At 49.9% G+C, this 24,001-nt stretch overlaps 1 protein-coding gene across 1 annotated transcript in view; it reads left to right on the plus strand.

Moving 5' to 3' along the window:
- The window catches only part of NDRG1 (N-myc downstream regulated 1), a 55,933-nt gene extending 36,275 nt beyond the window's left edge, over positions 1–19,658 (plus strand). The window contains exons 7-16 of the mRNA XM_061123152.1: positions 54–114; positions 1,549–1,635; positions 3,846–3,902; positions 6,658–6,761; positions 8,467–8,523; positions 9,339–9,390; positions 10,732–10,779; positions 11,891–11,926; positions 14,671–14,722; positions 17,806–19,658. Of these exons, the coding sequence (XP_060979135.1) occupies positions 54–114; positions 1,549–1,635; positions 3,846–3,902; positions 6,658–6,761; positions 8,467–8,523; positions 9,339–9,390; positions 10,732–10,779; positions 11,891–11,926; positions 14,671–14,722; positions 17,806–18,017 (766 nt within the window). The 3' untranslated portion in view covers positions 18,018–19,658. The remainder of the gene's footprint in view (positions 1–53; positions 115–1,548; positions 1,636–3,845; positions 3,903–6,657; positions 6,762–8,466; positions 8,524–9,338; positions 9,391–10,731; positions 10,780–11,890; positions 11,927–14,670; positions 14,723–17,805) is intronic.
- Positions 19,659–24,001: the final 4,343 nt, after the last annotated feature.

Below are 24,001 nucleotides of genomic sequence, written 5' to 3' on the forward strand. Positions count from 1 at the left end.
ACGGCCTCCCATCACTCCGCCATCTGGATGTGAATTTTTATTTCTGCTTCTAGGCTGAAGAGCATCATTGGAATGGGGACTGGAGCAGGTGCCTACATCCTCACTCGATTTGCTGTGAGTTTTTTTGTTTTTTGTTTTAGCTTCTGTTTTATATCAGAGTATAGTGTGTTAGTTGCTCAGTCGTGCCCTACTCTTTGCAATATCATGGACTATAGCCACCCCTCCCCCAGAGCTCCTCTGTCCAGGGATTTTCCAGGCAAGAATATTGGAGTGGGTAGCTATTCCCTTCTCCAGGGGATCTTCCCACATTGCAGGCAGATTCTTTACCATCTGAGCCACTCGGGAAGCCCCTGTTGGAGTATAGCCGATTAACAACGTTGTAATAGTTTCAGGTGAAGAGTGAAGGGACTCAGCCATACATACACATGTATCCATTCTCCCCCAAACTCCCCTCCCATCCAGGCTGCCGTATAGTGTTGAGCAGAGTTCCATGCGCTGTACAGTAGGTCCTTGTTGGTTAAAAAGAACTTTTTAAAAAAATATGTCTTAAATAAAATTAATTCAAGATTAAGGCAGAAACTTGGAAAAACAGCAAATAAAAAAATCACAAAAGGGGAAAAAGAAATGAACCGTAATTCCATTTCCCAAGGGAGAACCACAGTTCACATGGAGGGGGGGGTGTGGTCCAGAGTCATGTATGCCCATGGCACGTGAGGGCCGTGCCCCTAGGACATAGCCGTGGCTCTTTCCCCTTCGCTGAAATGCTGCACGATGATTCTTTTATCATCGTCCTGACCGTGGCCAGGTCCTCGCATCACCGAGTGTTCTCTTATGGCGCTTCTTTGTGACAGCTGCACATGTTTTGTAGTCAGGAAAGTCTTGGACCCTGACTGATGCTTAACTAATCAGAGATGCATGTGTTAGCATGATGGATGTCACTGACATTACTAGGGGTCCGCATCAGGCGCTATCAGGTCCTCTGTATCCTCACCAGACAGTTGTTTCAAAATGCAGTGATGCTCATTTTATTCAGCCATATGTAATCTGACAGCCTATTATTTGCTGGACTTTGTAGAGGTTAGGAATGCTAGCATGAATACAAAATGGTCTGGCTGTCTAGACTCGTGAGTCCATAAAATACAGTCTCAACTGTATCTTAGATTTCTATCTCCATATCTCTGAGAAGTAAGAGGATTCTTACTGATTACTGAAGAGCCGATTACCTTGTCTGATTTATGAAGTCCATGGTATGATGTACCCATTTCACAGCTGGGGAAGCTGAGGGGCAGCAGAGTGAAGTGACTTGTCCCAGACAGGTGTGCCAAGCATATGTGCTTCTGCTCCTCTTATGGTTTCCTCTTTCCACTCTTTTAGAAGTCCCATGTAGTGTCTACTAGGCTGGAACCTCAGTTTTGGAAGTTGAGGGGGGGGGGGGGCACATCCAGAGCATCAGTCCTCTTGACTTTTCTCTGTCTTTAGTTTGACTTTAAAGTTCACAGTCTCTCCCCTGGCTGGGTTGTCTCTCTCACTTCGTGCCTTGAATTGCAGCTCAACAACCCTGAGATGGTGGAGGGCCTTGTGCTCATCAACGTGAACCCGTGTGCAGAAGGCTGGATGGACTGGGCAGCTTCCAAGGTGAGCCTGGGGGCCTGGGTCAGCCTGGGGTATCCCACCCTGCAGAGGGACAGGTGTGCCCGACTCTGCCTGGAGGATAGACTGCAAGGGATCTCTCCGCGCCCCACCCCTCCACCACCCCCAGCAAAGGAGGCAGCTTTCCTCTGCTGGGCTTTGAATAGTGAACATGATTCAGCCATGCGTCATTCGGATTTCAATAAGACACTGCTGTCCAAGTCAGTGATACCAGTGGGATGTGGGTCTCCAGCCAGCTTTGATAAGGAGAAGCCTGGGTTAAGATGTATCTACTGGGGATGTAGCATATGTTGGGTTTATATTGAGATGCTGAGACTAAAAAGACGAACAAGACAAATGTCTGTCATCCCAGTCACCCACATGTGATTAATTAAAAAAAAAAATGTATTTGGTGCTAATTTTATGCCACTTAGTTTTATGCCAATAATAATTAGCTAACATGTGTTGAGTATTTATCAGGTTATCTTTCTATGCTCCGTGGCATGACCTCATTCAATCCTCAGTCACCCCAGGAGTAGGGATTGTTATGACCATTTTATGGAGGAAGAAACTGAGGTTTGCAGGGTTAAGATATTGTCCAGGGTTGCACAGAGCCGGGCAGTGAGAGAACCGGAGCCGGGCAGGACCCCTTGGACTCTGGGATCCTCGGATCACCTCTGAGCTGGGCTCAGCCTCCATCAGCAGGTGTCAGATGCCCGCCGGGAGCCAAGCTCCACAGGGCAGGAAACGCAAAGAGAACAGGGCACATCCCTGCCCGGGCAAGGGCCCTCGCTGTCTCGGGAAGCTCGGCTCTGGCTGGGTTCCTTGTTTATCTTTTAAAAATGATTATTGTTTTTTTCATAAAGGCCCCAGTATTTGCCAAGGAGAAGGGGAAACTGTTCCAATGGAAACAGGACAAAGACTTTCAAGCCGGGGTTATCCTGGCTTCTCATTTGGAAAGTGTGTTTTTGTCAAGGTTGGGGTGGCCTGTCAGGGACAGGGAATGTGAAGGGGTCGTGCCCCTCCGCACACCTCCCACCCCACCCTGGCCACTCTGATATTTTATTTCTTCCTGGAACATTCTGCCAGGACACGGGAGCCCTTTCCTCCCTCCGGCATGATATTCAGGAGCGGAACACACTCCCTGTTTTTTATTTTGTTTTCCAACAAGGGAGTGACACTCAGTGGGCCGGTTTGGCTTCTTGGTAGCTGTCCTGTGCCAGACGTGGGGCTGGGCCATTGACCGTTGGCTGATGTGGGCCGGAGCACTGTTTGTGGGTTTTACTGTTTGCACTGATCTTTCCTTCTCGGCTGCAGCTTGGGGGTCTAGTGTGTGTCAGACACTGGGGTCAGATCCTGGGACATGTGTAGCTGTCTCATGTAACCCTGGCCTTGGCCTCGTGACTCTGAGCTTCCCGGCACCCTGGTGATGATGAGAGGTCTGAGGCCCAGTGGCTCTGTGACATGCCCCCCAAACCCAGGGTCACGCAGCTAGGAGAACACCCAGGTCTAGAGCTTCTCTCCCCTACCGGTCCCTGCCTGACACTGAAGTTGGTCAACACACATTTATGGAGCTCCTACTATATACTTAGCATTTATACCTAGCTGTATGCCCAGCATTTATGGAGTGCCTACTGTATACCTAGCATTTATGGAGCTCTTGCTGTATGCCTAGCATTTATGGAACTCCTACTGTATACCTAGCTTTGTCAGTGGGAGCAGGTAGAGAAGAGAAGGTCAGAATATTCAGAGAGAGGAAACTAGCCTGAGAGGGGAAGATCTGGAGGATGACACTGAAAGGATAGTTGGGCGTAAACAGATCCTGGTGTATAGACTAGCAACTCAGTGTGTGTTTGGAAGCAACAGACAACACCCTACCCCACACACCCCGCCACCCCTTGCTGAGGACTTGGTGAGCTGTGGCCTGGTGAAAGCTGGGAACATGTGAGCTCTTTGTTCAGACACGTTTTCCCCGCATCTCCTGTGCCCCGGGTTCTGAGAGTAAGGAGTTGATGGAGGGTCAGGCCGCTCCTTCCAGGGCTCCAGGCCCCATAGGTAACTGGAGACAGGTGACCACCTTCCATCATGGGTGTGAACCCTGACTTGGATGCGGGGGAGCCCATGCTGCTGCTCCGCCCCTGGGCAGTGGGGTTTGCTGACCCTGTCTGGCTGCTGTGAACACCTGTGATCTAATCCTGCCTGCTTCGTCCTCCCAGATCTCCGGATGGACCCAAGCCCTTCCAGACATGGTGGTGTCGCACCTCTTCGGGAAGGTGAGTGTGTGACCTGGCGTTCTGTTGTTCAGTCACGTGCTGCCCCGCACAGAGGGTGCGGAGCAGGGGCGATCCCACCCGACCCTCCCCAAATAGCGAGTCGTGACTCATTCACAATCGTCACATCATTCCTTCTCTCTCGCTGTCCCTTTAACAGAAGTCTTTTTAAACAGCTTTATTGAGGTACAGCACATATTGAAAGTATAAAATGTGACAGGTTTTGACATTTGTATATACCGGTAAAAACCATCACTGAAGCCCAGGTGACTGACAACACACCTTCCCCCAGAACCTCCCCAGGGTCGCCTGGTCTTCCTTCCCTCTGTCCTCCTCTGATCCCCTCTGGGTCACTGCAGATTCGCCGGCATTCCCTAGAGTTCTATGTAAACAGCATCATGCCGTATGGGCTCCTTAATTCTTCTATCTAGCTCCTTTCAGTCCACATAATTATTTTGCAATCCATCTGTGTTGATGGGCATATTAAGAGTTCATCCGTTTGTCATGCTGAGTGGTGTTCCGTGGTGTGGATGGACCAGAGGTTGCTTCTCCATTCACCTATTGATGTTGGGTTCTTTTCAGCTCTGGGCTATGACAAAGCCAACAGCAAGCACATCTGTGGAGTGTGTCAGCCTCAGTCCTAAGGGACTATTCTGCGCCGCCCCCCCGTGCCCCCCCCCCCCCCCCCCCCCCCCCGCCACAGTGGTGGATGAGGAACCTGAGGCCAGACAGGTTGAGTGACCTGTGTGAGGTCGCACAGCCAGCGAGAGGGGCTGAGGTTGGAGCCTATGAGTCTGGCTCAGCGTTGGTTCCCGTTCCCAAGGCAGGATGCTGGCGGCCTGGGCCTCTGCTGGTACCTCGCTCTCAGGTGGGCTGTGCGGGTGCCCCCACTGCGGCTGGTCTGAGCCAAGCCCCTGGTGACACGGGAGTGGTGCGTGGTTCTACCCTGTCCCCTGGCCAGCGTGGCCCCTGACTCTGGCTATGTACCTCCTGCTGAGCTGGAGGATGTGAGAGAGGGCCCTGATGTGGGTCTGAACTGCCCCTCGTTGCCCGTCCAGTTTGGGGTGATGTGTTCTGTTCCCTGTGTGTGGCTTACACACCACTGCTTGCTCCGTGGCTGGAGAGTGTGACCATATGACACCCAGGGAGGCAGGTGTGTGCTGGGTCGCTGTAGCGTGCACTGTCCTCATGTTCGTTTTCTGTGGCTGCTCTAACAAAGTTCCACAAGCTGGGTATCTTAAAGCAACAGGCATATATTCTCTCTCACTTCTGGAGGCCAGGAGTCTGAAATCAAGTGTCGGCCGGGCCACAGTCCTCCAATGGGACTAGTGGAAGGTCCTTCCTTGCTTCTTCTGGCTTTCGGTAGCCTCAGCATCCCTTGGCGGGTGGTTCCTCACTCCAGGCTCTGCCTCCATCTTTGCACGCCTTTCTCTGTATCTGTTTCAAATCTCCCTCTGCTTTTCTCTTACAAGGACCCTGGTTCTAAGTCTCTGGATTTAGAAGCTACTGGGATAATGCAAGATGACCTCATCTCTGGATCCTTAACTTAATTACATTTGCAAAGACCTTTATTTCCAAATAAGTTAACTTCACAAGGTCCAGGAATGTGATGTGAACATATCACTGGGACAACCTTTCAGCCCGCCAGAGTCCTCTTTTTTTATGTTTCAGTTTCCATTACATTTTCTCCACCCTGAGTGTATAATGTGAACCTCGTAGGAATATAGGAAGAATCAGAGCCAATGTCTGTATTTTCTTGGAAGGCGGGGGTGTCAAGTATAGAGTGAGAACTTTGCCTGACTGTACCTGAAATTACTTGGGGTGTCTGTTGGTGCCCCCAACTCACTACAGTTGTTTTGATCTGTAACCCCAGCACAATTCCTCAGAGCGTGACTTTCCTGATTTTTTTCTGGGAGAACAGCTAGTTGGTCCCTGTTGCTTTAGTACTCGTGGACTGTCTTGACACAGCTCTCGGCCGACACTGGCCCCTCTTTGCTCCCTCCCACTCTTGATCTGGTTGTCGTCAATTATATCAGGCCCTTTCATGAAATTGCAGCATCCTCTGTTGTACAAATGAGAAACAGAACAAGCTTATAACTTGTTTGTCTCAAATCACATTCAGAAAGGAACCAGGGAGAGAGAAGGCTGAGGTCGGCCTTCTGCAAAGATCTGGTTGGCCCTCCTGGGAAGCAGGATTGAGCTTCTTTCCGGCAACTTCCCATTGCATGGGTTGGTTTTGTTTTGCAAACATGAAAAACTTCTTTTCATCTATTTCCATTAAAAAGAAATTGATAGTAATTGCTAAAGTCGCATCGGTGTTTACAATGGGCTTCCTAGACAGCCCAACCTTTATTAAATCCTACACTTTTATGAAGTAGGTGATGTCACTCCCACTGTCTTTTTTTAAAGGAAACTGAGGCTCAGAGAGGTAGAACACTTGTACAATAAAAGGACAGTGATGGAGCCAAGTTCAGATCCAGGAGGACTGAGTTCAGATCAGAACTTCCGAAGTCTGAGCCCAGAAAGGCATGCTTGCCCCTCCAGCTTTGCGATCGCTCTCCTCGCAGCTGACATTCAGACATCAGTCTGCTTCTGGGTACAGCTTCTGCTTTCCCAAGGGTTCCCTCGGGCCCATAGCAGGCCTGTGGATTAGGCATTACTGTTTTCACTTTGTACCCGAATAAGCTGAAGAGTAGAGAGGGTGGTGACCAGCCAGCGCCATAGTTCCCACAAACGACATTCTCCTCTCTCTCTGCAGGAGGAAATGCAGAATAACGTGGAGGTGGTCCACACCTACCGCCACCACATCATGAACGACATGAACCCTGGCAACCTGCACCTGTTCATCAACGCCTACAACAGGTACCCAGCGCTGCTCAGTCACACAACGGCTGTTTTTGTGGGTCCGGAACTAAGATGGGGCAAGGGAGGGGAGAGCATAAAGTTAATATAAGATGCAACCCCGGAGCAAATAGATGAGCAGAACAAAGGTGCCCAGGAAGGGCCCTGGGAAGTTAGGTGCCTCCCGGAGTTTTGAGTATTGATCCTTTGCAAGAGGGCTTCCCAGATGGTACAGTGGTATAGAATCCACCTTGCCAGTGCAGGAGACACAGTAGATGTGGGTTCGATCCCTGGGTTGGGACAGTCCCCTGGAGTAGGAAATGGCAGCCCACTCCAGTATTTTTGCCTGGAGAATCCCATGGACAGAGGAGCCTGGTGGGCTACAGTCCATGGGGTCGCAAAGAGTCAGACTCTACTGAGTGAGCACACGTGTACTCTGCAAGGAGCTTAACTCCACTCCAGATCACCAGGGGTGCAAGCATGAGGAGGAACAGTCCCATGGCAAACAGCTTGCCCATGGATTTACATGTGTGCCTGTGCCGAGGCTGACCCTAAGAAGGACCAGAGGTGGGGAGAGACGAGAGGGACGTGGAGAGGAGTCCAGAAAGGCTACTGGGAGGTGAGAGACTCATTCCCAGGGCAAGGAGCAACTGAGCCTGGCTTTTGGCCAGGGTGCAGCCCTCTCAAGCATACCTGGGTGACAGTCTGGGGCTCAGCTCAGGAAGGGGGCAGCTTGGGGCCGCTGCTGTTGGCCAGGGGTTCTAGAATCCTGGGGAACTCAGCCTGCCGCTCCACAGAGGGGTCAGGCCTGAGCCTGCTGGGCTGTGTGTCTCCTCACATGTTAGCAACTCAACTGCACGGAAGGCATTCGTGTCCCTCCCCACCCACCTTCCTCCCGGCCTCTCGGTGATGGAGGGACAGGCAATACTTGTAGCAAGTAGCTGCAGACACAGAGGCTGAGCACCCATTCATTCAGCAAACACTGGTGAGGACTGGAGTGGGCAGGCTTTTGACTGAGGAGACCAGCAGCAGCCCCCTGCAGCTCCACAGGCTGCAGGAAAGGGCTGATGCCATGATGAGGGCACTCTCACCAGCATTTCCTGCTGGGGAAACGAAGGCCCAGAGAGGTTCAGCACCCTGCCTGAGGTCACACAGCTAGCAAGCAGAGGAGCCTGATTTGAATCCAGCCAGACTGGCTCCAGGCTGTGGGCTGGGAAAGGGTGTCTAATGCTGGGAGGTGTCAGGCAGGGAGAGGCTGGTGGCCATCCATACAGTGAGGGTTTAAAAGGAGGGAGTGAAGGGATCAGGTCTGAGTTCTAAAGAGATGGTTTGGTTACTATGTAGAGGACTCCGAGTTAGGCGCGAGAGTAAGACTCAGATTAAGAGAAGAGGCTGGACAGCATTTGGAAGGTGAAGGCTGTGGCTTGGGGGACAGGTGGGAAAGAGGAAGCCTCCACAGAAGGATGTGATTTGTGCATAAAAGGAAAAAGAAAAACCAGAGGACAATGAGGTGGAGTCTACAGGAAATGTTTGAGTCCTGCTGTCCCTGAAGCCACCTCTATGGACCCAGAGAGGCTGGGGTGGGACCCCACATAGCTTGGGATGTGGGTGGCTGTTTGCCAGAGTGGCCAGTGCAGGACTCCTGGGGTTGCCTGGGTGGAAGGGGGCTTCCTCCAGTGGAGGGTGAGCTGTTATCATGGTGCATCTGTTTGTTGTTTGTCCGCAGCCGGCGGGACCTGGAGATCGAGCGGCCAATGCCTGGAGCTCACACGGTCACCCTGCAGTGAGTTGCCCTTCCCCCTGACACTGTCTCTTCAGCTCTACTGGCCAGTGCCAGCAGCATCTTAGTCCTGAGCTTGGCAGGGCTGCCTGCCTGATGCTAGACAGCTCAGTGGGCAAGACCTGGGTGGACTCTCCCCAAGGATTGGGCATGACCCAGCCTCACTCATCTCCTTGTGCAGGAGTTTGGTTTGTAGGGCGTCCCCGAGACCTAGGGTTGGGGGGACCTCAGATCTCAAACAAGGCATGCTAATAACCACACCCGACAGAATTTATGAAACACCTACTTTATGCCCAACTGTTTGAGGCTCTGCTTCACAGAGTCTGGAGACAAATAAGGCACAGGACCCACCTTGAAGTGCTTTATAAAACTAGAAGGAAAAGACAGTCGTGGGTATGACCAACTGGATTCCACCAGTAATGACTGTGTCTTATTATAGTTCCTTACATGAACCATATTATTTGACACCTGAATTTGGCACAGGCAATTTCCTTAATTAGGTGTGTCCTTTTTGTCTCTGTTTTTGATGACTGGCAAAGTCCTACTCATCCTTCCTTGAGGACTACTTGAAAATAAAATATCAGGGCATAGAAATTCTCTGGCTGAAATTCATACTAGGGTGTAAATGACTACTTACCCATTTTATCCCAAAGTAGAGGGTGGAGAAAGAAGGCAGTAAAAGAGCGAGGAGTACGGGGGAAAACAAAATAATTTCTTTCCATTTTTTTAAAGACTTCTGGTCCCAGCCTGGCAGGGCTAGGAGCATGAGAATCTTTAAATGAACCTTGTGTTAACTCCCCATCTCTCCCTGCCCCCAGGTGCCCTGCTTTGTTGGTGGTTGGGGACAGTTCTCCTGCTGTGGACGCTGTGGTATGTAAAAATCACCACTAGCTTCTGTGCTTAAATCGATGGTCCAGATCTGACTGACTTTGTATGAAGTCTCCCGGCCCACCCTCTTCCCCTCCTCTGCTCCCATCAGGGCAAGTGACATCTTCTAGATGCCGTATTGGACTTTGGGCAGAGGGCCCAGCCACCAGCGTCCTTCCCTGGTGACTGCCAGCCGTAGTCACTTGGCAGTGGACCTTCTAACTCTAACCGTCACCTGCCGAGCTGCCTCCCACTGGCTTGTTTAAACGGGCATGTTGCCACTCGAATTCCTGGCCAGGAGACTCTGCCCATTTGGGAGTCAGGTGGCACTTTCAGACCTGGTTGGAGCCTTATCATCTGGCAGGGCAGAGAGGTACCTGGGGAGCAGAGCTTAGGAAAGGCTTTCTAGCTCATTTCACCCCTTAATTCCCACCTGCGATGTTGTGAAGGTAAAACAAGGACTCTGTCTTCCCAACATCACTATAGCTGGGGACATGGGAGACTTAGGGGCTCTTGGGAAGAGTATAGAGTGGTGATGTTCTTTGTGAGGTGAGCTAACGCAGGGTCTGCAAATGTTCATTTAGTAAAGACCTGGGGTATCCAAATGAACCATGAATTTTTTCAGTCTAGTCCACTGGAAATGGCAACCCACTCCAGTATTCTTGCCTGTAGAATTCCATGGACAGAGGAGCCTGGAGGGCTATAGTCCATGGGGTCTCAAAGAGTCAGACACAACGAGCAACTAACACTTAACCTTAAGTCCACTGGACATGATCATAGGATGTATCAGTAAAGATACATTGCTTACATTAAGAGAGGTGATAATTCTACTTTAGGCGCTCTGGATATCACAAATGAGGATTTTGCCCATTTCTGGATGCACTTTTAAGAGGGTCACTGAGAAACTGAAGAAAGAAACCGGTTTGGTGAACGTGGTTTCATGTGAAGAATAGTTGTCAGGACTGGGGATGTTGAATCTGAAGAATCACTGACAGCAGCTGGTTTAAGAAGACTGTTCATTTAGCGACTGTTTCTGTAGCACCTTCTACATGTTATCTAATCTTCATCACAACCCTTTGAAAAAGATACTATCTTTATTTTATTGATGAGGAAACTGAGGCTCAGAGAAGTTAAGTAACCTGCCCAAGATCACACAGCTCATGACAGCAGGGCTAGAATTTAAAGCCATCTATTTAATGTTCTTTCTTCCTGTGTTCTTTCTTCCATGCCAGTAGGAATATTGGAATTTCTGATGATGGTAGCAGAGTGGCAGGGAGGGGGGAAAATTTATGACTTTGGTGCCAGGTAGAAAATTAGAAATTTCTTCTCCCTCTTCCCCTCCAGGTGGAGTGCAACTCAAAACTGGACCCAACGAAGACCACTCTCCTCAAGGTACAGGGAAATCGATGGGGGGTTGCATTTATTTTTTCTTAGAAACCACTAAATTTTCTGCAGAATTGAGTTGTGCCTGATTATAGTATAACTGGTGGTTAGAAACCACAGAAATGATGACTGTCTGTTCACAAACGTCTACTGAGTGCTGGCTGGTAACCCAAGACTGCACAGATAAAGGGATCTATGTATGGGACTCCAGGAGCTTATGGGCTGCTGGCCATGGTGCTCTGGAGAGGGATGGACAGGAATCGTGTGGGCGGGGCCTGATTCTAGACAGACTCTGCCCACTACAGAAGCCCACTGCCCTGCATCATGGGCCCCTGGAGCTCAGTTCCCTTGTCTTGTCACTACATCCTCATTAGGCTGAGGGCCTCCCCGGGTTAGCTGAACTTGACCTTGAACCTGGACTGTAGGCTGGCCACAGCTTCACTCACTCTCACCGAGACCTTCCAGCTCTGTTTCCCCATCCTCACCCCATCCTCATTTCCCTGCCCAAGTGCTCCAGAGCCCTAGGCTTTGGATAAATCTTCACACGTGCCTGAAATGACTTTAAGCAGTGATGGCTTTGGATTTGGTGATTTGATAGGACCTTCAGAAGTGACAACATTTACTGAGGTTGGCCAACCAGGAGCCTCATCAGACCTGAAGGCTTGAATGTTGCATTTTCCTTCCAAAGGGTCTTAAAAGAGATCATGTGTATGGGGCCTCATGCAGTGAACGTTTTCTGGTCAGACAGACCCCGGTTGGATCTTTGCAAGTTCCTCCAATTCTCTCTGGCTCAGTTTCTGCATCTAAAGTGGGACAACTATCCCTTCCAGGGCTCTTGAGGGGCAGAACGCCTACAGGGCCTGGCACAGCGCCTGGCCTGTCATAAGCTGCAAGTAATGGTTCCCAAGAAGGCAGAGTTCATTGCCAACATGGATAGTAATCAAAGCAGCCTAGCTGAGTGAGGTGGGGGTTTCCCCACCCGTAATGCACCCAGGCCCCCTCACAGGGCAGGACCCAGGGTAGGGCAGTGGGCAGAGTGGGTGCCCACTTGCAGCCAGTCCACAGAGTCAGCCTGCCCTCTGCGGAGGCCTTGCACTAACTGTCTTCCCTCTCTCCCTAGATGGCAGACTGTGGTGGCCTCCCGCAGATCTCTCAGGTGAGTCACATCTATCTCCACTCCCCAGATGGAAGGCGTGGGCCTCTGGGACCTGTTACCCCCTTTTCCCTCACTGCCTGCTCCCCACCCCCCACACTGTGACATCTGATGACACGCTGTGGACCTGTTACTGTTTGTAAAAGTGCTTGCACGTCAGGACATATCAGATCCTCCTGCAGGAGCCTCTGTGGAAAAGATGACACTGGGTTCAAGGCAGGAAGGGATTTGCTGAGTGGACACAGCTTGGCAGTCATGGACCAGAATCTAGGTGTGCCTGACCCCAAAGACCAAAGGCTGCAGCCACAGGCTCCTGGAGCCAAAGGCCAGAGCAAAGAGCAGAGAGAGGAGATGGGCCAAAGTGTGTGTGTGTGTGCACGTGTGTGTGTGTGTTCATCCACATGTGTATATGTATGTGTGTGCGCGCACCACATGTATATATGTATGTGTGTGCTTGCACATGTGCATATGTATGTGTGTGCACAAGTGTCTGTACATGCACATGTGTGTATGTGTGTGCATGCACATGCATATATGTATGTGTCTGTGGGTGCATGCATGTGTGTATATGCATGAAAGTCTATGTGTACATGCACACATGTATATGTACGTGTGTGTATGTATGTGCATGTCTCTGCATGCACTTGTGTATGTGTGTGTGTGCACACACGTGTCTATGTATGTGTGTCTGTGTGTGCATGTATATATGTATGTGTGTGTCTGTGTGCGCACGCAGCAGTAATCAGGCACAAGTGGCCTTGGGTGGCTGTCTTAGTCTCCCTTTTCTGTGTCCCTCTCTGTTTCTACTGGCAAAGAACAAAGTATTTTCAAGTTCATATCTGCTGTTGGGTTTTGCCTATTTAATAGCTGGGAGTAGCCAGAGAAGGATGGGATGGTTCAGTTTCAGAGGGAACAGATGGGTTCCCAGTCGAGCCTGCTTAGATGTAAATATGATTTAATAGTTGCACACTAGTGATGGGCTGTTTATCCACACAGCCTGCTAGACACCCTGCTGAGACAGTGCAACTTAAACTGGCTGGAGAGAGGTGGCACCGTTATTCTTTCCTCTCTCCCTCCTTTATTCCTTTCTCTATTTGAAATGAGAAGACTCTAACCCTAGCCATAATTAAAGCACTCTTTATTTTGTTTTGGTGTGAGATCTTAGTTCCCCAACCAGGGATCAAACCTGTGGCTCCTGCAGTGGAAGCGCAGAGTCCTAACCACTGGACCACCAGGGAAGTCCCAAAACACATTTTAAATGTCATGGCAGGAGCTGAACTATCCCAGCCCCTCAGGAGAGCAGCCCAACGAGAACCTGTGGCTCTGTAACCCTGCCATCTCCTGCCCTTGCAAGTTGAATGTGTTTACAAAGGGCATTCCCATCCTTCATTCCATTCAATCCCTGCAATAAGCTTTAGAGGGAGGAAGAACGTGCCTTCTACCGCAGCCACAGAAGGGGAATTGAGGCTATCAGACAGCAGAGATTGCCTGTGGGCACACAGGGGAGCTGAGTTTGGGCCGAGATCTCACTTCCAAGGCCATCCTCTTGTTTCTGTCCACCATGTTGAACACAGATGCCCTTGGCTTTCTGCAGCTCCAACTTGCAACTCTTGTTCTTATCTTATCGTCCCGTGACTCCTAGAGGGCACTTTCAGCACAGACTCTTCTTTGAATGTCACCTGGCTCTTTGAGAACAGCAGCAGGTATTCATGGAGGTGGGCAAGGCCACTCTGATGATAGCTCACCAGTGAAGTGAAAGGGTGTGAGAATAGTCCCAGGACATTACATTTGAGAGTTAGAATTAATTAGCCTTCAAATATGACCTTTACCCAAACATTCACCTCCTGGTTTAGGTTAAATTTTGAGAGTAACTGGTCAAACTGAGTATGTTTGCAGCACTCCCAACTCACTTAAAGTAGCCCAATTGATTAAGAGATTTGTCTGTTCATCCATCCATCTATCCATCCATCCATCCTCTCATCCTGTCCTCTTTTTCCATTTTTCATTTCCTTTCATCCTTGCATCCTTCCTTTTTTAAGACCATCCATCCTTCTTTTATTCATCTATCCATCTTCCTTCCTTCTTTCCATCCACCTTTTTTCATTTTCATCTATCCAGTTATCCACCATCCTTTCATCCAGCCAGCTATTAGCCTGCCTCCTACTGGGATGAGAGTAAGCTGCTATGGGATTTGGAAAACCCTGGGTTAATGTGCAGGCCCACTAATTAACCAGAAGACTTTGGATAGATTGCTTATCTCTCCAAATCTGTTCAGCTATGAAATGTATATGAAGATGATGCTAACCTCATAAAGTCATTGTTGGGAGAAGATGAGAGAGTGCTGCAAAGCCCTTAGCACAGTGAGTGGCCGTTACATTCTAGACGCTAAGCTGGACACATCAGTTTATCCAATGAGGTATTCTTCCCAGAAATCCTCAGTTGCAGGTGTAGCACTCTGCCCATATTATATAGGTGAGAGAGCTGGCTCAGACTGGTCGTGTAACTTGACTAAGCTCCCCCAGCTATGTAGTGAATTTGAACTTTTTCTTCCTGCCCAAAGCTAAGTTTGTTCTCCATAATCATCCCATTCTTTCCTTTCCTTTTGTATTTTTGTCCTGTCAACACGTGGTGGCCTTCCATCTTTTGCCAAGCTCTTTAATGAAGGCGACCACAGGCCTGGCTCCCTGTGGCCATGAATGATCCGGACCTCTGGTGACTGACTGCACTTCCGCTCTTTTCTCTTGCAGCCAGCCAAGCTGGCCGAGGCCTTCAAGTACTTCGTGCAGGGCATGGGATACAGTGAGTATGGCCTTTCCCAGCAGGGGGTGGGCCAAGGGGCAGCGGTGGGCACTGGAAACGGACTAGGCCGAGGCTTCTGTGTCACTGTGGGCAGCTCTAGTGTTTTGCATGCCGGGCACGTCAGGGAAGAAATATTTAGGTGCGTGGAGGGTGGGCCGAAGTGCAGAGCTTCCAGTGTCTCCTCATACGCTAGTAGCTCATTCTTCCTCCGTTGTTGAACAGAAGCTGTTTCACACCAGGGAATGTTTTAAAGCGTGGGTGAGGACTAGCCCTCTGAGAACCAAGAAGACAATAACCCATGAAACCATGAAAATCTTTTTTAATTTTGATTACATGCTTCCCTAAGAGACTTGTAGCGAGGATGGTAATGGTGGTCATGTTGGTGGTGGTGCTGGTGACATGAGGATGGCTGGTGGTGGTGTTGGGAGTGATGGTGGTGATGGTAATGGTGCTGGTGACGTGAGGATGGCTGGTGGTGGTGTTGGGAGTGATGGTGGTGATGGTAATGGTGCTGGTGACGTGAGGATGGCTGGTGGTGGTGTTGGGAGTGATGGTGGTGATGGTAATGGTGCTGGTGACGTGAGGATGGCTGGTGGTGGGGTGAGGATGGTGCTGGGTGTGATGGGGTGGTGGGGTGAGGATGTTGCTGGTGGTGATGAAAAGTCATTAAGTCCTTTTTTTTTCTCATTTAATGATCACAGTAATCCTAGGAGATACTCTTGTCCTCATTTTACAAATGATGAAACTGAGGCCTTGAGAAATTAAGCAAGAAGCAGCGTAGGGATCTGTGAAAGTTCTTCGAAAACTGCAAAGCTCCGAGCAAACGGGTGATCAAGGCACTTATATTCAAGGCAGAGCATGTCTGCTAAATCATTAGATTTGAGAATTGAAGGATAAATAGCAGCACAACTGAAGAACCTGCAGCTTCTTGCGTTATGGCTCCAGTTCATTCACAGACATACACAGCCCCTTTTCAGCAGTGCAGTCCCATGACCGGGACAGGCAACCCCAAGTTCAAGCTCACTCCCGGGCCGCATCCACCGTTGTATACGTTGGTGTGTCAGCCACAGTTTCAGCCCCGATGTGGTTGGTTTTGCTCTCTCTCTCTGCTGCCTGGATTTCTAATTCGAGTGCCCATCTTAATTAAGAAGTCTGAATGTCTAGTCACTTCCTTTTTTTTTTTTTTCTTTATTTTCCTGAGGCTTAAACTGTTTGCTCGTTTAAAATAGTAATGTTGTGTTTGGTCTACTGACCGCAGTCTTCAGATTGGCCTCAGCCACATTTAGTTTCTAGCACAGCTGAGAGCAGGCGAGCCTGATTTTCATGCTCCGGGCAGGATTCATGTCCCAAAGTGCCCTCTTCCAACAGAAAACATCTGCCTGGGGGTCTTTGCCCCTCTGGGAAAGTGCACAGCAAAGGCAGTAACTCAAGAAGGGCTTTGTTTACCTTGCAGGCATGAATTGGAACTCATTTGTCTTGAACCTGCCGTGGGTTTGGATTTCTGCTTTGAAAGTGCATTCTGGGGAGAAAGGAAGTGGGAGGCCGGCCTTGTTTCCCCCCGACCCGCTACGTTGGCTTCTATTTCCAGAAAGCAGCCTGCAGATCATAGGGAAAGATGACAGAAAGAGCTAGAGGCATCCACCAAAGACGAGGAAAGGAATCGCTTATTTCCCGAGTGCCTGCTCACAGCCGTGGGCCAGTGTAATGAGCCCTTAGCATCCATGACTCCGTGCTAGGGTCACCAGAGCCCTGCAGCGTCAGTAAGACCCCAGGTGTGGAATCAAGGAACAGAGGGCTCAGAAAATATGTGAGCAACAGATGTGGGATTGATCCCGGTTTTTTCCTGGATTCAGGAGCTAGCTCTTTAAGAGGATTCAGTATGCAAGGATGAATTCTGTTTGTTGGTGTCTGTGGCGGAAAGCCACCACATATGCCTACTGAACCAATAACATAACCCCTCCTTACATGTATACCTATCACTGCCTCGGTGTGTGGCATCTACTATTCAATGTGATCTTGACAAAGAGGCTTCAATCGGCTGATGGAGTAGTTTCCTAGGGTGGCCGTAACAAATCACACACTGCATGGCTTTAAACGACAGAAACTTATTCTCTCACAGTACTACAGTTTTAGAAGCTAGAAGTCAGAAACCGAGATGTAGGCAGGGTCATGCTTCCTGTAAGGATTCTAAGAAAAATCCTTCTTTCCCTCGTTCCAGCTTCTGGTGGTTGACAGCAGCCCTTGGCTTGTGGCCGCATCACTCTGACCTCTGCCCTGTCTTCACACGGCTGCTCCCTGAGAGTGCGTCTGTCTCCTCCTCTCAGGAGGAAACCAGCCATTGCCTTAGCGCTCACCCTAACCGAGGATGAACTCCTCTTGTCTAGATAGATCTGCAAAGGCCCTATTTCCAAATAAGGTTATAGTCAGAGATTCTGGTGCTCGTGAAGTTGGGAGGGTGCTCTTTAACCAGTACAAGTGGGGTTCTTCATTCCACCTTCTCAGCCACCTGCCGTGTTTAAGGGCATTTTAAGTCCTTCGGAATGGACGGTGATGTTAACAGTTTCCGGGAGCTCACAGGTTGCCCGCAGGAAGTGGTGACAGCTGACTGCTCTGTGTGGCCTCGGTTTCCAGCCTGTGGCATGCAGGGATTAGCCAGGCCAACTATGAACATCCTCCTGACTCTAGAGACTGTTGACGTTACAGGGTGGTGGGCACATACTCGGGCACTGATACCCAGGGGTCCATGGTAGGATTCTTATTTTACACATGGGGACGGGGTCTCAGAGAAGAACGCTCCTAGAGTCCCACAGCTGGTAAGCGAGTAGCAGACAGCTGCGATCGAGACCCCGCTGGTGGGTTCATGCCAGGGTGGGGCCCATCAGTCCTCACCCAGCCTGAGCCTGGCTCTTCACCTCTTCGAGTGGGTACGGAAATGACAGGGGGCCCAGCGGCTGGATGGCCTTGCGGACGGACAGGAGCAAAGGTTCCCGGGGCAGGCGGGGCACACGGCAGGTGTGTCGCCGAGGTGCGAGTGCCACCAGCCTTCGCCCACCCCCTCACCAGGCTCTCTCCTCTCTCCCCAGTGCCCTCTGCCAGCATGACCCGCTTGATGAGGTCTCGCACAGCCTCAGGCTCCAGCGTCACGTCCCTGGAGGGCGCCCGAAGCCGCTCGCACACCAGTGAGGGCGCCCGCAGCCGCTCGCACACCAGCGAGGGCACACGGCTGGACATCATCCCCAACTCCGGCGGCCCCGGGAGCAGCGCTGGGCCCAACTCCACGGAGGTGTCCTGCTAGGCGGCCTCGGGGCCGGCCGGCAGCCCCTGGACTCTGGGACTGATTGCTGTAGCTGCCCCTCCTCCGGCCCCCCTCCCCACCCCTGCCTGCCAACCGCACGTTAACTCGTAACTCCGGTATTAATCCAAAGCTTATTTTGTACAAGTGAGCTCTGGTGATGACACAGTGAGATTGGGTGTTTGTGGGGTCGCCCTTTCCCTGGAGGGCAGGGTGGGGTGGACCAAAGGGAAAGATGCACCTCAGTGTTCCCCCCGAATGAGGGGCTGAGAGGCCACCCTCCTACCCTCCTTTGGAGACGCCAAACTGCCAGAAACCAGCGCAGAGTAAACACTCGATCCATCCAAGGCTCGCCTGGCCGGAGCATCCTGGCGCAAAGGGACACCTTGTTGGAAGCCCAGCCCGCCTACTTCCTGTTTCCTCTCCAACTAAAGAAAAAACAGACCCAGATTCTGGAAACCAAGCCCTTTCTGAATGGGGAGGGGGAGAGTAGGGAGTGGTGGGGAGCTCTTTTAAAAAAAAAAAGCCAAACAGGAAGCAGGGAGAGAGGTGGAATTGACGCAGAGGCTCCGAAGTATTTGGAAAAAGCAAATCTCCATAGTTAACTTGAAGAAATAGATTTTTTTTTTAAATGTTTGTGCATATATACACTTTTTATGGTTGATGCCTACAAGCCTGTTTTCCTGGCATTTTTTAACGGACAACAGAAGTAGGTGACAACATCTTCCAGTTTTTCAAAGAAACGGTCTTGGGAGGAGTTTGGTATGTGTGTTTAAGGCTTTGAATCAGCTGCCTGCCTCCCCCGCCATCGCCCCTACTTCCCACCCCTAATACGTGAACCAGTGGTGATTTCATTCATGGGGAAGAGTGCGTAGATTTGTAGTCGTTTACTCTGAAATGGAAAGATTGCAAACAGCTGGGCCTGGCTGTGATGTGTCTCCAGGCAGCACTGGGGTGCGGGCTTTGGGGTGGGGTGGTATTTTTGGTGATTAGATATAAGGAATTCCTTGTGGTTGTGATGGAATCCAGTGCAGTTGTGATTTCAGTCGATCCCGTCTGGTTCCCAGGAATTGTGTGTGATTAAGTTAAATCCTGCTTCTAGTCTTTGACAACGGGGCGGGTGAATCTGAACTTGACTGCCAAAGGTTTCTGACCTGGTGACCTTCCAGGATCTTCAGCTAGGGGGTGGGATTTACGTGGGGAGTGGTGGCCCAGAAGATGTACAGAGTCTGAAATGTGTATTCCATGGGACTCCTTTCTCTCTCCCTGCCCCTCTAACTTCTCCCTGAACTGGGTGGCACCACTGACATTTCTGGGCAACGTCAACATAGCTGTCAAGTTCCTATACTACTTACTGCCTTTTGATCTCATTTTGGCTAACCATGGATCTTTGTATAGGAAGTTTTGATCAGAATGAATGGAGCAGCGTGCATTAGCCGCTGGGGCCTAGTGGTTACTGGGAGGAAGTAGTCAAGCCTTCTAGGTAGCTTGGGGGGTTATGACTCAGTTTACCTGTCACCTACCACCTGGGAGGCAGAAATGGCTGAATCAGAACAAGAAGCTGTTATGTACAAGTCTTTCCAGAAGAGTTTCTTAATGAGATATTTGTATTTATTTCCAGATCAATAAATTTGTAACTTTGCAGTGGCTCGTGTCTTTTTCCCCTACCTGAGAGATCATCCATTGAGATGGGTCTTTCCTTACCTGGGGCTTCCTGCCCACATGCCCCTCACCTTTGGAATTCTTCAGAGCATCACTGTCCAATAAAAATACAATGGGAACCACCGATGTAACTTCACATCTTCAAGTAGTCACATTAAAAAAGGTAGAAAGAGACAAGTGAAATGGATTTTAATAATGCATGTAACTCAGCATATCCAAAATATTAACATTTTAACATAGAATCAGTATGACAATTACTGAGGTGCCTTGCATTCTTCTCTTCCTACTGAGAAGTCCAGGGTGTATTTGCATCACATTCATTCATGTCGGTGCTCAGATGTGTTCGACTCTTCGGGACCCCATGGACTTTACCCCACCGGGCTCCTCTGTCCATGGGATTTCCCAGGCAAGGTTACTGGAATGGGTTGCTATTTCCTCCTCCAGGGGATCTTCCCACCCAGGGATTGAATCCACGTCTCCTGCATCTCCTGCTTTGGTAGGTGGATTCTTGATCGCTGAGCCCCTTGGGAAACTCATTTTACGTCACAGTACATCGCAATTCAGACCAGCCCCGTTTCAGGCACTTTAGTAGCCAGATAACACAGTGACAAAGGAATCAAGCTTTTCAATCTATAATTAAGAAGGAAACATCTGCGTTTTTTTTTTTTTTACATTTTATTTTTATTATAGGAAAGTGTGTGAAAAGACCACCCAGTGATAAGCCTGTAATGCTTCTTGCTCTTGTATTTAAGTATATATATAAATATAACAGGTTTCACTACAGTCTCCCATTTTTATTTAAGATTATGTTAAAATTTATAACCGAGGACTTCCCTGGTGATCCAGTGGTCAGTACTCTGCACGTCCAAGGCCGGGGGCACGAGTTCCATCCCTGGTCGGGGAACTGAGATCCCATAAGCTGTGCTGTGTGGTCAAAACGTAAAAATTTTTAAACAATTATCAAACAGCTGCAAAGACAGTACAGAGAGTTTCCATATACTCCATCCCAGGTCCCCCTGTTGTCACTAGCATCTCTTGTCACTATGGTTCATTGGTCACAACAAACAAATCAACACTGATCTATTACCATTAACTAAACTCCATACTTTCTTGGGATTTCACCATTTTTTCCCGTTGTCAGGACCCCATCCAGATGCCACCTTGTGTTTAGTCATCCTGCCTCCTTTGTTCCCTCTGGTCTGTAAGAATTTCTCAGACTTTCCTTGCTTTTGATGACCTAGAGGGTTTTGAGAAGCCCTGGTGGAGCATTTTGCACAAGGACCCTTGATTGAGGTTTGCGTGCATGATTTTCTCATAGTTCGGTTGGGATTCTGAGTCTTTAGAATGAAGAAGGCAGACACTCAGTGCCACCCTCATCGCCTTGTGCCGTCAGTGTAGATGGGTCAACGTGATTTAACAGGGATGAGGTTGACCTTGATCACCTGGCCGAGGTCATGTTTGTTAGGTGTCTCCGCTATCAAGTCACTTTTTCTGCTTTTCCATACTTGTTCTTTGAAGCAAGTCACTAAATGCAGCCCACACTTAACACCCTCCTCCCTTTTAAACAGCTAGCATGCTGTTTATCTATACTGGCTTTTCACATGCGTTGAAGAGTTTCTTAGCGTGTGTAATAAGCTGTCAACACTTGCAGCCTGCATCATCATGCAGCAAGTGACTGGGCAGAGAAGGGTGGGGAGGGTGACCGTGTGTGCTGCATATGTCAGAGGGAGGCAGGAGGAGCTTTAATGCGCACAATAAATCCAACAAATGACGTTGCAGGAGACACTGCTTACACTTTGAAGTCTAATTCTCCAAATGTTCCAACTGTGGCAACATCATGAGTTTCTTTATTGATAACTGAAACAGCAATGTGGAGGCAGGTCTCAATAGAATTTCAAGGTAGTGATGAGGATAATAACATCTTAAGAAAACAGGCACGATTGTGATAAGAAAAATATATTTGATTTCAACTGGCGGTGTTAGGCTTTGTGGACCACATTTAAGTAGGAAGAAATGCTAAATCGCAATTAGAGATGAGATGGTTAGATAGCCTCGGCAACACAATGGACATGGACTTGAGCAAACCACAGGAGAGAGTGGAGGACCGGGAAGCCAGGCGTGCTGCAGTCACTGGAGTTGCCAAGAGCTGGACACAACTGAACGACTGAACAATGACAACGACAAAAGCAAAGATGCATTTCGCCCTCATCCAAGCACACGACCCCTGAATTTAACCCATGGATCCTTGGTCCAAGGGCCTCTAGCGTAAGGGCCCTGCTTTAGATACAGGAGGAGGAGGAGCAGCACGTAGGCTCCTTCTTATTCTACATTCACAGTAAATGTCTTTTCTGTGTTGGGTCCTGTGTGACAGGAACGAAGGGAAGAAAGGCACAGAAGAGTCAGCAGGAAATCACCATCGCAGTGGGTGCATGCATTGCACAGGGCCCCCAGACCTCCCACGATCAGCGCCTGGGAGCTCGGGCTTCCATGGAGAGAACTGAACTCTCGCAGGTGTTTGCATGCATCAGATGCTATTTAGAGATATTTCGCCAGCTGGGGCCCTATTTCTGTTCTCCTAGCTGCTTGTTTTGGTTTTGATTCACAGACCCTTGGGTTTCAGCAGCAGCTGGAAGACCAAGTGTACACCAAGACCAACCACATGCAGGCTCTGTAGGGGACGACAGAGGCCCCCATCTGCCCCTTCCTCCCTCCCCGTCTCTGACACGGCCTCACCCTGGTCATTGGCGGGTCCCTGCTGCACGGTGCTCAGTCGTGTCCAACTCTGCGACCCCATGGACTGTAGCCCACTAGGCTCCTCTGTCCATAGATTCTCCAGGTCAGAATACTGGAGTGGGTTGCCATCTCCTCCTCCAGGGCATCTTCCCGACCCAGGGATGGAACCCATGTCTCTTGCATCTCCTTCATTGGCAGGTGGATTCTTTACTACTAGTGCCACTTGGGAGGCCCTGCTGCTGCTGCTAAGTCACTTTAGTCGTGTCCGACTCTGTGCGACCCCGTAGATGGCAGCCCACCAGGCTCCCCTGTACCTGGGATTCTCCAGGCAAGAACGCTGGAGTGGGTTGCCATTTCCTTCTCCAATGCATGAAAGTGAAAAGTGGAAGTGAAGTCGCTCAGTCGTATCTGATTGGTAGCGACCCCATGGACTGCAACCTACCAGGCTCCTCCGTCCATGGGATTTTCCAGGCAAGGGTACTGGAGTGGGGTGCCATTGCCTTCTCCGTGGGAGGCCCTAGATGTAGCCTAAATCCATTGGGCTTCTCAGGCTGCGTGAAAACTCTTCAACTGTGTCCCACATGGACTCCAAAGGCAGAAGGGGGAAGTTTGGCTTTCTGAGTTAAAGATGGGATTGGTGAGGAGATGAGCCTGCTGCTTTCTAAGATCAGATTTCCCTGTGTCTCTAACGCATAAAACCATGGTCCTAACCCAAAGGCTACTTGACCTTCTGGTTCTGGGACCCAGAATCAATCAGGTCTTTGTGCTTCTTAACGAGAAGAATGGGATCAGCCTGCTTCAGATGTCTATTCACTGTCAAATCAACTATGAACATAATAGCATCTCGAGATAATTGCCACTATTGTGATAAGAAAAATACAGGTGACTTCAACTGGTGATGTTAGGGTTTGTGGTCCACTTCTGCTCTGCTTTGCTCAGTTGTGTCCGACTCTTTATGACCCCAAGGACTATAGCCACCCACCTCCTCTGTCCGTGGGATCCTCCAGGCAAGAACACTGGAGCGGGTTGCATTTCCTTCTCCAGGGGATCTTCCTGACCCAGGGATTGATCCTTTGTTTCTCGTGTCTCCTGCATTCACAGGTGGATTCTTTACCACTAGCGCCACCTGGAAGGCCCACCTTTGGGTCAGAGGAAATGCTATGTTCACACTCAAATGCTGACACAGCCTCACTACTGCTCATTGGCTGGGTCCCTGCTGCACGGTGCTCAGTCATGTCCAACTCTGCGACCCCAGGGACTGTAGTCCACCAGGCTCTTCTGTCCATAAGATTCTCCAGGCCAGAATACTGGAGTGGGTTGCCATTTCCTCCTCCAGGGCATCTTCCCGGCCCAGGGATGGAACTGGGTCACTGCTGTGTTGCAGTTAGAGGTTAGTTCACGCTACGCCGGCCCCTCCTCTACATACACACGGCAGGGATTCCTAGTAATGGATGTGGTTGTAGCAGGTGAATCGCTATGTCTGTTGACAGGCAAACTCACTGTTGAAGAAAAGGCCCTTCCTCATTCCTGCTCTGAAAAATTTCCTGAATGCCCCGCCCTCTGCAGAAAGCACCGACCATGTGACCTCATGA

This window comes from Dama dama, chromosome 21 (genome assembly GCF_033118175.1).
Source record: "Dama dama isolate Ldn47 chromosome 21, ASM3311817v1, whole genome shotgun sequence".
Classification (NCBI taxonomy): Eukaryota; Metazoa; Chordata; class Mammalia; order Artiodactyla; family Cervidae; genus Dama; species Dama dama.